The sequence below is a fragment of the Pithys albifrons genome, chromosome 3, assembly GCF_047495875.1.
Source record: "Pithys albifrons albifrons isolate INPA30051 chromosome 3, PitAlb_v1, whole genome shotgun sequence".
NCBI classification, from domain to species: Eukaryota; Metazoa; Chordata; class Aves; order Passeriformes; family Thamnophilidae; genus Pithys; species Pithys albifrons.
In genome coordinates this window covers 71,184,975-71,202,383 of record NC_092460.1, presented here as the reverse complement: position 1 = coordinate 71,202,383, position 17,409 = coordinate 71,184,975, and the positions used below count along the sequence as shown (strand labels likewise).

General features: G+C 44.1%; 1 protein-coding gene across 1 annotated transcript in view; it reads right to left on the bottom strand.

Annotated features, from left to right (window-relative positions):
- Positions 1 to 11,694, bottom strand: part of NELL2 (neural EGFL like 2) — a 136,712-nt gene extending 125,018 nt beyond the window's left edge. Inside the window, exons 1-2 of the mRNA XM_071552355.1 lie at positions 11,198 to 11,694; positions 10,895 to 11,023 (exon numbers count right to left, since the gene is read on the bottom strand). Coding sequence (XP_071408456.1) covers positions 10,895 to 11,023; positions 11,198 to 11,252 — 184 coding nt within the window. The 5' untranslated portion in view covers positions 11,253 to 11,694. The remainder of the gene's footprint in view (positions 1 to 10,894; positions 11,024 to 11,197) is intronic.
- Positions 11,695 to 17,409: the final 5,715 nt, after the last annotated feature.

The window sequence follows — 17,409 nt, the reverse complement described above, 5'->3', positions numbered from 1 at the left end:
CTGCCCCCTGCGCACGGCTTCTACACCCCCCTCGTTCATTCTTCGCCCCATCGTGCTCCCTAAGCTCCAATTGGTCAGTTATGGGTGTTTCCCCATTTGTTACGCAGGCTGTCAGTTATCCAGTTTGCCCCACCCTGAACCTGTTGTGTTCTGAGCCCACTCCTCAGATCTCCTCTCATTGGATGTTAATGGTTACCGACACATGTTTTACCCAATCCCACCTAAGGTTCCAACCCCTTCTAAGCCCCTCCCCAAAACCAACCCCTTAAAAGTCAGCTCTCCCATTGAATAAGGGCTTTTTGGTTTCACTTGCATGTTGTGTGTGGTGTGTTCTCTGAGAAGCCGTTCCCCCACAGTTGCTTTCTGCTAAGGGGGGGAAGGCAGAAGACTGAACTGTAGAGATTTCAGGTACCAGAAGAATGAGGGGGATGTGGCAGAGAGACCACACCTGAGGCTAGAGGATGGACATCAATGCTAACTGTGCTAGCATACTTGGAAAAATCTCTACTCATAGGACATCTGATTTGATGCCAGGAAAAGGAAAGGTTAGAAGGTTTTGAATTGGGAACATTGAAGAGGAGGGACCCAAGGAATACCATTACACACAACTCAGCTGTGAGCAGGGCAGACAGACAGAAAATACATGGGGGACTCAACCTACCATTGCCAGAGGTTTCAAGGAAGCAGGGGAGAATCAGATTTCAGATTCTCCTGCAAGAAGTTTTCTTTCATATCAGGTATTAATGGAGTCCCTGCTTCTAGGAATATGTCTGTTAGCCCCAGTAAATCAGCTACACATTTTAAACTCATACTCAATTTATAAGCTTGGATGAGTTAAAAATCATTATGTGTTTCTAACCCCTCATTTCTTTCCTCTGGTAGGCTTGTTTTAACTGGGTATCATTAAAATGTATGTAAGTGCACCAAAGAACAGGTTTCGGGAGGATACAAAGGCACTGGGGTAATTATTGAGTACCAGGTGTCAGATGCTATTTTGTGTCTTCAGAAATCTCTCCCCCTAGTAAAACGATTCCACCAACAGCCTAGATCTCCAGAATACAGAAAGACTTAAGGGTCATCCACCCCATTCCTAGCATATTAACTGAATGTAACAAAATTACAACAACATAGCTAATATTTCCCACATTTTTTTATTTCATGCTATCTTCTAAAAATAAAAAGTGTGGAGATTTCTACCTCTTCAGTAGCTATTCCACAATCTAAACTAGTTCACTGTGAGAGTCTCCTTTTATCTTAAATCCTCTCCATTGTAGTATCATTACATTACTCTTACCTCTAGCTCTTTGAATACTAAATAATTCCTTCATTTTAAACCTAGGAATCTTCTAATACTAAACACTCATCATATAACACTTTTGTCATTGCTTGGACAAGCTGTAATAATCAAGTTCTTTCAAAAGCTTTCTTAGTAAGCCAGTCCTTTTGTTACTGTATAATCAGTTTTGCTGTTGTTCTCTTCAGTCCCTGAAATTCATTGATATTTTTCTGAAACACAGAAACCCAGAGTGAATGCAATAACCTAGACACAATCTCAGTTTAAAAAAAACCAGCCTTCTCTTACTCCTGAATGCTTTACTTACACTGATGGTGTATGCAGGGATTCTTAAAAGGACCATCACTGAACAGGGTACACAAGGTTTTCCTCAAGCCTACCCTCTTCCTTGAACAGGTGCTGAGCAAATCTAGGGACAATTTCAAGTTCAAGACATATTAGTCAATGTTACAGAAAATCTGAGAAGTGTCTTTGGAACAGCTGGGGCACAATATGCAAATGTATGCTTAGGGAGTTATTAAAACACAGATTATAGACTGCAAAACTAGAAAAGGTCCTTCAAAACCCTTTTAGATCATTACACAGCCGTATCTAGAGACTAGTGGATTTCCATGGAGTCAAGGCTGGCACATCAACCATTTTTAGGATAAACACTAAGGATGTTATCACTGTCTATTTATACTAAGTATTTGTGCTGGGGAAATTGTATAAACATTGCTCTAACAGATTGAGCAACTCTACAACTGGAGGTCTTTTTCTTATTATACTTCCTCTATGTTTTCAGAGAGGGAAATAGCCACTCAAATTCCACTAAAAGAGTTTTCAGTTATGGATCACTAGCAATATTGATTATAATGGCTCCTTTGGAAGCATTACAGTCTATCGTAGCAATGTTGTTGCTGCAGCCAATGTTAATCTGCTAAAAGCCTTTTGAACACTATCTTCAGAAGTCTCTTTTAGTCTTGTAAAAGATTATGCCCACTGCTTTAGCACCTTGCAAGAGCCCAGAGCTGCAAGCAGCATCTTATGACTCAACATAAAAATCAGTTTTCTAAGCTTGAGTCTCTCTGAAGTCATCAGCATCACAACACCCAAAAAAAAGTATGCACCAAAAAAGAAAAGCAAACTAAATGTTGTTTAACATAAGTAAATAGACTTTTTTTGCTGTAAAATTTTTCTGTGTTGAAAATGGCTACCACATTTTTTTTCCTACCAAAATACTGTTTAAAAAGAAAAGAAGAAAAAACCTCACTTCCTCAATGGAACCATGACTTCAATAATATGTTTGGTATAAGTCTTTAAGTTTCAGTAGCAGCTACATGCAATATCCAAGTGAACATTCATAACAGGTATTTATCATGGAAAACTTGTCCAGGTGAAAAAAATTAAAAGCTAAATTATGCTTTCTTATCATATTTCCCCTCAGATTTTCCCAAGAGGAAATCTTTTGGACAATACCAATATGGAAGACAGCATTTCTGAAACATTGAGACAAAATATAGAGGAATTTAGCCAAAACAGACTGACAGAAGAAAAAACAAACAAACAAAGCCACAAAACAAAAAGATCAGTGAAAAATCCTTTTTTACCCCTTATTCAGCTGTACTTTAACAGTACAGGTAGAAGAAAACACCTGCTCAGCGGATGTGAACCTTGGCACAAACCAAATGGAACCAAATAGAAGGAACTGAAGAGTCACTACATGAAAGTACAGTTTCCAATGACAACTATATGAAATTTCCAGCTCTTACCCAACAGTTTTAAATAACTTATGAACGCAGTTTTGTACCTCCCTTAAGACTCAGTGAAAACAGTGAAGTTAACCATACCTGGAGTTATTTTTCCAAGCTGGCACCCATATGCCCTGAAGGATACAGACTAGGAGAACATAAGCTGGAGAGGAGTGGAAAGGAGAAAACCTATTTCCCACATCTTAAAAGCAAATAGTGGGGGAAAACAGACATTACAACTGATCGAAAAGGGATGTGTACAAAATTCTGCTGTCCTGGGTGAAACCTCCCTGGAGAATGAACCATGCTGCAGTGCGGGGAGAAACCATAAGAAAACATTAATCTTGCAAGTCTCAGGCACACTTTGGGATTACAGAACTATGTCACAGCAAAAGCAATTACATAAGGGTAGCAAGAACTCATTTCCCCATGTCACTACCTCTCACTAATGCAATCCTCCCCCAGCAATATGGAAAGATGCGCCTGACAGCTACCCAAAAGAGGCACTGTCACCTCTCAGGGCAAACATACTGCACATGCTGGGCTCTCTCTGGCATGCAGGACAGATACTGTCCTGCTGTCAACATCACATCTTTCAATTTCAGCCAACACCCCCACCACGCTGCCAGGAGAGGCTGCCAGGTGGGCAGACAACAGCATCTGGCTGCACTTTATGGGGACATCAAGATGGAGAGAGGCCTCCTGGGCCCCACTCCTCTGACCGTCCTGCGCCTTCTCATGGCACCAACTGGGGCTCTGCCCCACATCACCACACTGACACCATCGTCATGTATTTCCCTTTCAAACATGCCTTAGAGCTGTACATCATACTCATCTTCAACTTTCCAACAAGTAAGCTTGTTTTGGGTGATACTGAACGCATAAACATAACATGGTTATTTGCATCAACCTGAACAATCCAATTCATAAAAAATGTTTCTAAGAATCAGCATTATCCCAACAGAAAACAGACTCCCAGAGACCTCAATTTGTTGTAGATATCAGATGCAACTTGGATGTGAAAAGCACAGCATCAAGCCCACAAGATCACAAGAAAACACATTCTTCTAAATGGAGTCACACCCTTGCTGACTAATAAATGCAGGTATTAATTCACATCAAAGGCTGAAGTATCAGACACCAGAGATACCAGCTCTCCCACAAAGCCCAGGCAAAGCCAGTGAAGTCATGCTGTTTGGCACTCTCTCCCAAGGCAATCTGGGCAGGCAAGGTATGATGCCTACACCAGCAAGCAGATATAAGTTCTCTCCCCATGCTGTAGCTCCATCCAGAATCCATGCTCTTAAGAATTTAACAGACTGAAAGGTGACAAGAGGCCATATCAAGACACAGGGAAAGAAGTGTGAGTACAAAAATAAACCAAAATAAACCCCAAAGGCTAGAGGGAATATTTCCTTTCCTTCTCCACAGAAAGCCCATTGCACAAAACCCAAACAAAACAAGGACAACAAAACACTTTGTGTAAAATATTTTTTATTGAGATGAACAATGGCCTCATTTTTGGAGCTGTACTTCAAACAGCTTTATTGCTCTACACTTACACTTTTTTGATACTTTGTGTATTACTAAAATACATTCTCAGCAACAATTTTTATTTGAAACTTTCAGCATAAGACAAGTGCAACCCCCAAACACTACAAGCCAGGTTTTCTGTCATTCCTTACCATTATTTTCTTTTAGCTATGCACTAATGACTACATTCAGGGATAAAAAGCTTTTCTTCTCAGGAAACCAGTCTCCTTCGTATCTGTCCTATATTAGGCCCCCATTCAGTTTCCATTTCTCAGTCCTACCCTCTGCTGTACCATTACAAACATCAATCATAAGCCCACAATATTTAAGTCTTTCTTCCCCTTTTCCCTTTCTGCTTTACAGATAAACCAGCACAGCAGTAGTTAGCAAGCATCACAATACCCGCTATTAGGTACCTTCAAGAGTATTCATCAGTGGGTAAGTGCATCATAGTTGTCCATGCATTAGAGTTCAGCATGGTTTAGAATGGGAAATGGATGCAGGATTCCTAAATACTACTTCCTCTTTTTTGGACAGGCTCTCCAATCATCAGACACTTCCCAAATACCTTCCCTTGCTATCACTGCTAACAGGTGGGGAAGGATGTTGAACATTAAGCTCTTCTGGAGCAAGGGAATGCCTCAATGGAGCAGCTAGAGCCGCAGGCCCTAGAAAAAACCAGCCTAGCTCTTCAGGGCTCTCCTTTAATGTTCAGCCTTGCTCCTCAGCAGCATCAATCACAACCCTTGCAGTACCCTACCACAGTGGTTACTGTTTGCATAGGTGCAGAGGCAACTTTGGAAAGTGCCAGAGATAGAAGGCAGCAGAGGGAAAAGTTAGGCTGTTGTTCCAGGCATGCCAAAACCTGGACCTTACATTGTCACAGAGCAATTGCTTACACTAGGCATTTCTAACATCAAAAAACATGGCAGTGCTTACTGAGATTAAACTTTTATTATAATTTTTGTTATCTACAGATCATCTCTGTGCTGGAGGTACCACATTTTGAGGATTCTGTGTTTCTGAAAAAAACCCAATTTGCATGCAAGAAAAAATGCTGCAGTTAGGTATTCACTCTGCCGTCACCTATGCCAGTTGGCAACTTTAACATCCTCTTCCCCAGCTGTCTGCTACCACTCCTCTGGGAGGTGAATACAGCTGGAGAAAGGGGATTTTACAGGACTCTCTAATCCATGTCACTGCAGTCAGCCAGGTTTGCTCCTGAAGCTGGCTGACTCTGCCATCAGCAGACATGGGAACACTCATATAATCTCTTGCTTTAGAAGAGTTATGAGGACAGTAACCTCTAGCTCCTGGGCAGTGACAAGCAGCTGGGAACAGTAATATTTTCAGCAGGTTCAGCTGGAACCTGGAAAAAGCATCTGTCTCTAGTTTCAATGACAGGTGGCAAAGAAAAAGCTGCATGTGTGAAGTGCATAGGCAATGTAAATTCTATTTCTGTGAGAAAAGTTTGCTCCCCTCTACTTTTAAGGCTTTATTTTTAGCAGGCAGTTAAATCCCACCCTGATACCCAATCCCATCAGATCTCAGAAGCTAAGCAGAGTCAGCCTTGGATAGTACTTGGATGGGAGATCTCCTGGGAATACCAGGGGCTGTAGGTTCTAGTCCTGAGGACTTCACTGTCACCATTCAAGCTCGCTCGGCTGTGGCAGAGGAACCTTAGGAGTTAAAGGGTGGGGCCAGTTCCACACACGCTGTGCCTCACCTAAAAAATTCACTGCACAGGCTTGAAGGACACACCTCCCTGGGTAGAGCCCTCCCCAAATCTTCATTGTCAAAGCCTAGCAATCACTCACTCATTTTTAGCTCTTTTACTTAGGAGTGTAAGATACAGTAATATTGCCTTGCTAATATTTTAAAATAATGTGCTAATGATCCAGTCATACAGCAACAAGTAATAAATCTCTTATACCAAGAGGTCTATTTTAGGGGTGGGGGTCTTTTTATGCCAGCAGTTTGTGCCAGCAAGTACCAATTCAAAGAACAGTACTGTCAAGTCCTTTCATTCATCCCACTGACAGGTAAGTTATTTTCTGGTGTTTTATAGCACATCTTGTTCCCAATCAGAATATACCATATCTTGCCTCTAGAACTGTCCCTTCTCATCAGAAATACCAAAATATTGTTTATAACCATATTATGAGTTACATATCCTAACTGCTGGAGAAAATAAAACTTAACCTCTGAATGAGCTCCATCTTCTGCATTTATACACAACCTCTCACATTTCCATGACCGCTATGTTTTTATGGTTTTCCTAAATACACATTCCTGTGTTTGTAACCATCTGACTGCACTCTTCCGTCCACCTTTTAGCCTCCTCTTTGAGGAGTATTATACCCCTTTGGATGAACATATACTGTCCTTACACATCACTTAGCCTTCACTTTTGTTGCTTCTCATCACTTGATTTACAGGATACCTTCCATCACTCTCCACTGCAGCTGGAGGCAGTTGGAAGGTGTCTACATTACTATATACATACACCCTTTCAACAACAATATTCTGATGCATAGTATTTGCTCTCAACAACAAGTAACATCCAGAAAGACTACCAAAATATTACATCTATAAAACACATAATACGGAGTCTAAAGGGAGAAGGGAGGGTGACAAAAAGTTACTCTTGCCGCCCTTCTTTAGTGTCACACCTCACCATTTCCCACTGTCAGCTGAAATACCTAGATTCACTGGAACTTTGCATGTGCTTAATGTTACATCTCCTAGCATAGACTTGAGACAGACATCCAAAGCCCTTGTCACCCTTCAGCCTCTGTTGTACTTTTGTCTGCCTCTTCAAATTTTTCTGAAGTTACACATGCAACAAGTGCTTTTGCAGCAATATAATTTCCATAGTGCATAAGAAATGTCTACTCATGTTCATCTCCACCTATCTCCTCAAATTTTATTAATGCAGTATACTTACAAAGAAAGAGTTAGTTCTAAGAATGACAACTAGTACTTCTCCAAAAGCCGTTTTCAACCATATGAACTATATTTCAATCCATCCACCTGGTGTCGGCTTTACCCAAGTGTCACCTCTGTTTTGCAAAGGGAAGACCAAAGGTATTGACAATTTCAGTGCCTTACATAAGCAGCCACCAACCAAGACATTCGTAGCATAGATATTCTGACTTCTGTTCTGCTGCTCTGACCAGAAGAGGAATAATTTTCCTCTCAACATATTTTGACATAATATCTGCTGTTGGCTAGAAAGTGCTGGCAGATGTTCACATATAGCAGAACTAACATTTCTGAAGACTTCCTCCTGTTTTCTATTCATAATTGTATCTTCCCACAAGCTACACTGGAACATTTTACAATTACTTTACAAAATCACATTGCCAGTAAGAGAAGTTCCTGCAACTAACAAGAGCCAGTTTACAATGGCATTCAGTTGCTACCATTCACAACCACCGAGGAGTATCAAACACCCAAAAAGTTTAAGAACCCAAGACTACAGCATCTAAATCTGCTGAAGTCAGAGCACACAGCTAACAAACCAAAAAAAATGTCCAAGTGACAGCAAATTTCACACAGCTAAAATCTATTACTAGATCAGAACTGTATAAGGAGCGATCTAAATGCTCTTGAATGGACAATAACAGACTAAAACTACCTTTGGAGAGTAACTGCTTACTGTTTTATATGGTCTAGAAATGTAAGTACCTTTGAAAAATCAATTACATGAAGAAGAATTTGTCAGAAAAGCAAATTAGATGCTAAACCCTTATACTGAAAGTTGATGCTATATCTAATTAAGCAGTTAAAACTGACTTTTTGCCTAGAAATAGAAGGAAAGATACTATGCTGCTTTAGCTGTATGTACAATTTTCCCTATCATACATATATTTGTCTGTTTCCTGTTGGCAGTTCAACATGCTACTTTCATAATTTCATTCTAAAATAAAGAACAGCATTTCTGTGTGTTTTAAGTTGATGTAACATAAGACTTTACATCAGTTGAGAATGTCAGTATCAAAAAAGTCATACTAAAATGTTATATGTATATAGCACATGAAAATATTCAATATCTAAAAACACCAAAAGGCAAAGGATCACAAGTTAAACCTTGTAGCGTAAGTTCACATACCATTTAAAGTAACTTGTGTCATTCTCACAAAATCATTTCTGTCTAGGACTAAGACTCTAGCCAGAATAAGGTAAAAAACCCAAGAAACCCAAATTCCAAGTCAACACATACATGTATTTGAAATTCACACACTGCAAATACACACATTGAGAGGCATACATTGCAGCAATTTTCCTGAAGTGTGAGCTCGAAGACCAGATCAACATTGACTAAGTGGACCCAGTGGTCTGATCAAGGAAAGATATTTCTCTATTTCTAAAAGTAAGTTCAAAAATTAAAACCTCTCTGCTAAGTAAGGACTCCATTTACTGTAAGAAAAATCAGCATTCCTCTTATATGGCAGTAGGGAAAACTGTCTTCAGTCCCATGGGGCATTGAAGACTTCCTAAGGGACACCGAGTGACTTCAACCACCATTTAGACACAAGTGTTTTCATCTTTGTTATTTCCAGTTCTTCTCAACAAAATAAAAAGGTTGTTGCGAGACTTTTAAACTCCTGTCTCCCTTAGTTATAAATAAACTCCTAACCCATTTGGGAACTATGAACACTCATAAATGCAAGGAAAGAGGCAACAACTTGAAAAAAAATATTTAGCAACCCAGTAGTTTTTTGTCCTGACATTGGATAAATATACAAGAAAAAGGCTTATTCTTCCAAACCCCTAATCTGTTACCACTGAATACATAGTAAATTTTGACTTCGCAATCACCCAACCATTACAGCACAATGGGGTTTCTACTCAGAGACCCACCATAAAAATTACAGCTATTTTAGGACACAAACCCTACTGCCACACTAACACATTGCTATGCTAAGCAGCTGCCCCCTTCACAGAGGGCTCTGCTCTGCAGCCACAAGCCCACCAGAGATGTTTAAAGCCAGTATGTGGCTAGTGTCTCTGAACGCATATACCCATGTGTATCCACATTCATGTCCATAGTGACACATGCTGGCTGTTCAGGGGAAGAACACCACTAGAGAGGTCACCCTACAGAAAAAAAAAAAAAAACAAACCAAAAAAAAAAAACAAAAAACCCTTGGCAACTATTAGCCACTGATAAATTATCTCATTAATGCAAACATGAAGAAGAAAATTCCCTTTCCAGATTTTATCTCCCTTGAATTATAACTGTTCTGCACACAAAACAAACCCTCTTGTCTGTTGCACCAGAAATCTGTTCAAATCCAGGTTGAAACTTCTGGCATGACTCAAGAAGCCAGTGATCAAGTTCCCCTATTTTAAAATTGTAGACTGATGTGGAGATTTGCTTGTGCTTCACCACATGTTGAGCCATATTCCTTGTTTTTGTTTAGTCATAGCTTATAAGAAACATTTAAATCATCTTTCAGAGAAAAGACGTGATTCTAAGCACCATTTTTATGCCTTTTTTAATTAAGGTTGGAGTTTTTCCTGAAAATATTCTTGACTGCAGCTTCATTTAACATATCAGGACATTATTAATGCGTAATTCAAAAATACACTGATAATGAGCAGGTGTAGGCAGTGTAACCAATGCCAACATATTCAACTAGGCATTGAGAGTTATTTTACAGCCCTTTATGAATTACAATATAAAAAAGTTTAAAATGTTTTAATAACCCTTCTAAATGTATTTTGCAAAGATAGAAGACTACTATTTTATTCCTACTCCAAATAATAACAAAGAAACAATCACAAAACTGAAAGAGACCAAAACTAATTCTTTGTTTCTCATGCGAAGTATGTCACAGAAGCTCCCATGAGCCACTTTCCCTTGGCAAAAAAAGAGGGTTTTATTTCCAGCCATCTGCCCCCCTTCCTCCAGGGCACTTCATTTCAGTATTTTGCTCGATTCACATGAAACTTTCGCTGAGCTTTTCCTCAGCAGAAACTGGGGTATATTTAGCGTTTCCCAAGTAAACCAGGAGAGTGGGTGGTGCTATTATTCATCACTGCACCCCACGACTCACAAAACAAGCCATCTGCCATTCCCTTTCCTGCTGTACTTTAATTAAGCGTCTACCAGTCAAAAAAAAAAAAAAGTGGGTGAGAGAGGAAAAGAAAAACGGGAGCGGGGCTGTGAGGAAGAGGGGAAGAAAACCGAACAAGAAGGGAAGGGTCGGGCCCCCGGTGTCTCAAGAGCGGGCAAACCCTTGGTAATGGGTAAAGGTGGGGCTCGCCCCGTGAGCGGTGCCGGGGCCCGACGTCCACGGCCGGAGTTGCGGGGCCGGGATGGCCGTACCTGGGAAGAGGAAGGCTTTGCTCCCGTTGTGCAGCCCTGGCACCTGGCGCACGCCCTCCGTGGAGCCTCCCAGCTGGAGCTCGGACAGCACGTCGATCCGCAGGGAGGGATCCACGCCAAAGCCTGAAACTGACCCGGAAAGTGCCGTCACCCACCCGCTGACACCGCAACTTCCCGAGCCCCCCCCCAGCCCCGCCGCCGCTCCCCGCAGCTGCGGCCGCCCAGGGGCCAGGGCATCGCCGCTGCGAAGCTCCGCCGGCCCCGCTCCCGGGTGCTCTCCCGGAGAGTCCGACAGCCGCCTACCTGGCCCCAGGCAGAGAAGAAGGCAAAGCGTGCTCAAGCGGATGCCGGACTCCATGGTATACCGATGCGCTCAGTCCATAGTCCCCCTTCTCTGGCTGCTGAGGGCAAAAAGCCTCCGGGGCACAGGCTGGGTCCCTTCCCGCCGCTCACCGAGCGGCGTGGACCCCGCACCGCCCCGCAGCGCGCATCACGGCGGGCGCCGCGCTGCCCCGCCGGCGGCCGGAGCACACAAAGGCGAGTGTGGGGGGCGTGCGGGCAGCGCAGCCCTCCGCCTGCGGGCAGACAATGGGGAGCCCGCCGGAGCCTCCTGCCGCTGTACGAGCGAGGCCGAAGCAACCGGGAGGCGGAGGCGGCACGCCCGTGCCCCGCAGCTCCCCGCCCCGCCGCCACCAGACGCAGCCCCTCAGACGAAGAGGAGCCGCCGCAGCCTCCGCCCGGCTCCCGCTGGAACGCCGCGCTGCTCTCCGCCGTCCAGCAGGGACAGCGGCACCGGCGGGAGGGGCCGCCGGTTTAAGCCACGGCCACAGGAGCCGCCCACCGCCTCCGCCGGGCCGGGCAGGCCGGGGGGGGAGGCAACGCCCCGTCCACCGGGGGCGCACCGGGCGCGGGAGATGCGGGACTCGCCGTCGGGCGCTCCGGGCGGGCCGGTCCGCACAGCCGGGGGCGCCCCTGGGAACTTCGAGGGGAGCTGCCGGGAAGCTCCGCCGGGGCCAGGGGCGGCGGGGGGCGGCCGTGTGGCCCCGGAGGCCGCGGCTCGCAGCGGCGGATCGACGCTGGCTGTGACCCTTGGGGCACTCTCCTGCCTGCTGGCGGCTGTCGCCCTTGCTGAAGTCACCGCTTGGTTTCCATCCCGAGGTGATGCCGTCCAGCGTCTGGCGAAGCCTCCGACTGATCTTTGAGCACGAATAAAACTAATTTGGGAACGACGGGGTTTGGGGAAAGAAACCAGGACGTTTCCAGAGGATGAGTGAGATGGGAGTGTGCGGGGCTGACAACCGCAGGTTCACTTGCCCTGTCGTAAAGGACGAGTCTACGCAGCGGTCCTATCTTCGGTTCTTTAAGAAACCCTCCTCCCCCCCAGCAAGTGACATTTCTGTGCCTTACTTTGTGTGCCTATAAAGGGGACTAAGAATAGCCTTATTCTTCCCTTCCCTTTCATAGACTCCCAATGTGCAGGGCAGAAATGTCTTGTTGCTAGTTTGTCAAATTGTGCAGAATAAAGGACTGTTGGGTTTTTTCTACTTTCACATGCATGTCAATAAGACCCCGATGTCAGGTGCTGATTCCAGTATTGTTTATTGACCTCCCCAAAATTCATCCTCTATAGGTTTTGCAAGTAATAAAATCTTTACAAGTAACCTTTCACATATCTCAAAAGAATAATTCTGAAGGCTGAAAAAAAAGTGGTTTTGCCTCCTTTTTTTTTTTTCCAAGACAACCATGGGAGTCAATGGTAAATTTCCTTTCCAGAGTAAATTAACCAATTGAGCTACTAAGCAACATAGAAATCAAATATCTGCCTGTAAGGGGGTTTAAAAAAAAAAGAGAGAGAGAGAGAGAGAGAATGAGAGGAGCAGCTATAGAGGAAAGTGGGAAAATGCAATCCTTCCCTCAACCCAAATCCAGAGCATGGGTGTTAGAATGTGGTTCCACTGTGCTCAACACACATGTCACACTTACAAGAGCTACAGGCTTTTTTCTCCAGGTGGTGGAGCAAGTACAGCCCTGTGAGAGTGGTTTCCACATCCACTTCACATTGCAACTGGCCTGAAAACAAAATAAAGGAAACCTGCTGCTGGTACCACCTGTATAACTGGTCACACAGCATCCCTTATGTTGTATCTTGCATAGTCAGAGTTTTTAGTGACATTCCACCCCCATCCCAATCAGCCTAGCACCTCTTATGCACAAAAGCTTTGTCTCCAGCCTTTTGGTGATGTGGAGCTGTGCTTCCAAACTCACGGAATCCACTATCTGCCACAGCAGTCTTAACAAATGATGTGTTTCCTTGGGAAATTTAATGGACAACAGCCACACATCAGTGGTTGTTTTCATGCTATTTAATCACATTGGTTACAGATAGCTCAGCCAGAAGCAATTAATTTGAGAAGAAATAGATTCAAAACTTAGAGCAATAATGATGCATAATGAACCCTGCCACCAGTTGAGCCAGGAATGCAAGTTGTTATGGGTTTAGCCAGGTGGGCCTAAATTAGGCTTTAAAGTTCAGATTAGGCCTGAAATTGTCAGCCGACTTGAGCTGGGCTGAGCTAGCTAACACCTGACTTCTTCTAGCCAATAATATTGTATTCCATACCATATTGCATCATCTCAAAAGGGGTAAGAGCTGGTGTATGGGTGTGGCTTGTTCAGTTGCTTCACAGCTGTGGTGCCAGCAAGACACTCTACTGTCCCAGGACAGATAATTGGTGCGTTGGCCGGGAAACGAAGGACACTGGCAAGTGTCCCAGAAAGTTGGCAGGGTTCCCGGGAGCATTGTTATAGAAACGTTCCTTGATATCTGCATTGCTTGGGTACATCTAATATAAACAATGTCCTCTTGCAACTGGATCCTCATGTTATTCCTTGTACTGACTGTTTTTGTGAGTTCAGACAGCTCAACTTGTACCTGATGTGAATGCAGCCACTGCAAGGAGAAGCCTTACAGCCAAGGCAAGCTGTCTTTCTCTCCTGCCCCACCTCAACAGAGAGCAAACCCCAAGCATGAGTCACATGGTGAACTGTCGTCCTTCCTGTGTGACCAGGGGAAAGGCATGAGGAGGTGGGACAGTGCATCTACTTCTGTGCTGGAAGTCCAGGTATGGAAATCAAAACGTAAGAAAGCCAGTAAAAAGCTGTCCACATGTTGAAGCAAAGATCCCAGAACAGAGCCAAGAACAGCAATTAAGCCGCCCTGCCTCCAGCTGAGAGGAGGAGGAGAACGACCAAGTCTACAGGACATTGCTGAACCAGAAAACTAGCCAAGAGTGTACCTCTACACTGACTTGTAGATGACAGCCAGTGCCCCTCTGTGGGTGGCTGGACCAATAAAAAAAGATTACTTGAAGCATAGAGAGGCCCATGTGGGCTGTTGGTGTGTGGCAGGACACTGCTGCTTGAGTAGAATCTGTAAAGATTCATCATGTGGATGTTCATGTGCCCAAAGGCCGAGCTAATGAAGGAACATCACACCTGGACTAGCATAAGGGACAGTTGTTCCTGGCTCAATGGGCCACCTGCAGGTGGACGAGGCCGAGGGGTGGATTTAACCATGGACATTATTTCCCAGGTTATCCACTATTGTGAGACCCCTGAGAAGGGGATGGAGACCCCAGTGTGGGGATAGTGACCCCTGAAAAGGGGATAGTGCCCCCAGTGTGGGGATGGTGACCCTAATGAGGGTATAGTGACCCCTGAAAAGGGGATGGGATAATCCCAATGTGTGCCTCAAGGACATTTAACCTTGAGAAAAAAAGGTAACTTGCATTTTGAGTTCTGTGTTGCAAGACATGAACCGTCTGATGAAAGAGACCTGAGCTGAACTGGTGGTGGTGTCCAATGATGAACTGTTTTTCCTGCCTGAAGTACCTACCCCATCCTAATGGACTATTGCCTACAATATGGAGGGGTGGAAGATGGCCCTGGAAAGAGCAAAGACTGTTTAAGCGCGAGAATAGATAGATCTAAGGTATGAGTGACGTAATATGGTATGGAATAAGGGGTGGAATATGTTATGGGTTTAGCCAGGTGGGCCTAAATTAGGCTTTAAAGTTCAGATTAGGCCTGAAATTGTCAGCTGACTTGAGCTGGGCTGAGCTAGCTAACACCTGACTTCTTCTAGCCAATAATATTGTATTCCATACCATATTGCATCATCTCAAAAGGGGTAAGAGCTGGTGTATGGGTGTGGCTTGTTCAGTTGCTTCACAGCTGTGGTGCCAGCAAGACACTCTGCTGTCCCAGGACACAAGTGAACAAATCAAAAGAGGCAAACATCTGCCTTGACTTCTTTGCATCCTCCAGCAGCCACTGACATTTTCCAGTAGCTGGACCTGCTGGAGTAACATAAGCGTGTAGATCAGGTGGAGACCATCCTTTTAATAATCTATCTTTTTCTCGATAGAATTCCAAGGACTGGCCAGTCATCTTCCTGTACATGAAAAATCACTCTTAATGCCATCCAACCTACTTTATCTATTTCCCTGTACCTCTGTGGAGCCCAGGGCAGACACTATACACATTACACAAGGCTATGTTTATGCTATGTGAAGCGTAAATAGTGGCAGTATCCAGCTAATGGAGAAGTGAACAAAATGCGAATTTCTACGAATCCAAAGAATATGATATTGATGAGTAAATCTTTCAAATAGTTGTCTAAATCAAATATATATTTCTACTCATGTAATCGCTTTCTGATCACCCTAGAAACATTTAGTTTCACCATATTTTTGGGCATGTCCTTTCTTAAATTTGGATATTATGGAAATACCTGGAAAAAAAGTGGGGTTTTACACCTTTGAATGGATTGAATGCTGTTTTCTGTGATGGAAACCATATCTTTTAGCAAGAGATCTACAAACACTTCATATTGAGTTGCACCGTAATGTACTCCACACATGGCAAATGGTGACAGACCTAAGAAAACACTACAACATATACATATATGTAAAAACCACGCATCGGTGAAAGTGCTTTCTACAGTAAGCAAGGTCTCTGTCTAAAGAAGGCCATTTCAGATACTAACCTTTACATGTCTCAGCAATTTTCAAGGCTCTCCGGAGACTAGATGTCTTAGAGGTGGTTTGGTTTTAGTTTGGTTTTGGGAGTTCAATTGGTTGGTGGGTTGGTTCGTTGAGTTTTTTGAGGTTGGTGTATTTGATTTCTGTGGCCAGACTTCAGTAGTGGGAGGGCTACAGGAGTGGCTTCTGTGAGAAACTGCCAGAAGCTTCCCCTGTGTCTGGTGGAGCCAATGCCAGCCAGCTCCAGGATGGGCTCCCTGCTGCTGGCCAAGGAGTGATAGTAACACCTCTGTGATAACATATTTAAGAATGCAAAGAAAGTTATTGCGCAGTTGAAGATTGCAGCAAGAGTGCAGTGAGAACATGTGAACAGCGATGTAAATACCTACGTCAGTGTAGAAGGAGGGGCAGGAGGTGCTTCAGGCCTGGACCTGAGGCTACCCTGTAACCCATAGTGCAGACCATGGTGAGACAGCTGTGCCCCTGCAATCCATGGAGGATGATCAGGGTGTAGAGATCCACCTGCAGCCTGTAGAGGAGCCCACACTGGAGAGGGTGGATGCTTAAAAGAAACTGTGATCCTGTGGAAGGCCCATGCTTGAGCAGGGTTCTGGCAAGGACCTGCAGCCCATGGAGAGTGGATCCCACACTGGAGCAGGTTTTTTGATGGCCCTGTGTGTTTTCTCTTGGCCCTGTGGGGGACCCACACTGGAGCAGTGTGTTTGTGAAGGACTGCATCCCATGCAGAAGTGACATGACCCAAGGGACAGTAGTTTTGTGAAGAACTGTTGCCCATGGGATGGACTCATGCTGGAGAGGTTTGTGCAGGACTGTCTCCTGTGGGAGGGACCCCGTGGGAAGCAGGGGAAGGACTGCTCTCCCTGACAGTGGCAGAAACGACAGCTGACCAAAACTCCCATTCCCCATCTCCCTGAACCACTTGGGGGGAGGAGGCAGAACTTGGAAGGAAGGAGGGGTGGAGGGAAGGTGTTTTAAGATTATTTTACTTCTCACTCTATTGCTCTGATCCTATCAGCAGTAAATTTAATTAATATCTCCACTTTAAGTCTGCTTTGCCCATGATGATGATCAGTAAGTGACCTTTCCCAGCTCTTATCTCAAGTCATGAATTCTTTGTTGTTTTTTTCTCTCCTCTGTCCAGTTGCAAAGGGGAGGGTTAACCCACTACAGGTGGTTAAGGGGCTTTGTTCTTTTGGTTTTGTTTTTTTAGTGAGCTAGGATAGTTCTTATCCCTACGAATGCTAGAGGTGAGATTACTCAAGGAAACATCTGTAGAAGAAAAGACTAATCTTTTGCACTTGCTATGGGACTTCTGTGGCTTGCTTTGAATACCACCTGGTCATAGGTTTTACTGTATCTACAGTGAAACAACCTTCTCTTTACAAAATCTCCAGGAGAAATGGCATCCTGTAATTCCACAGCAATGGACATGTCAACAATAGCACACACACA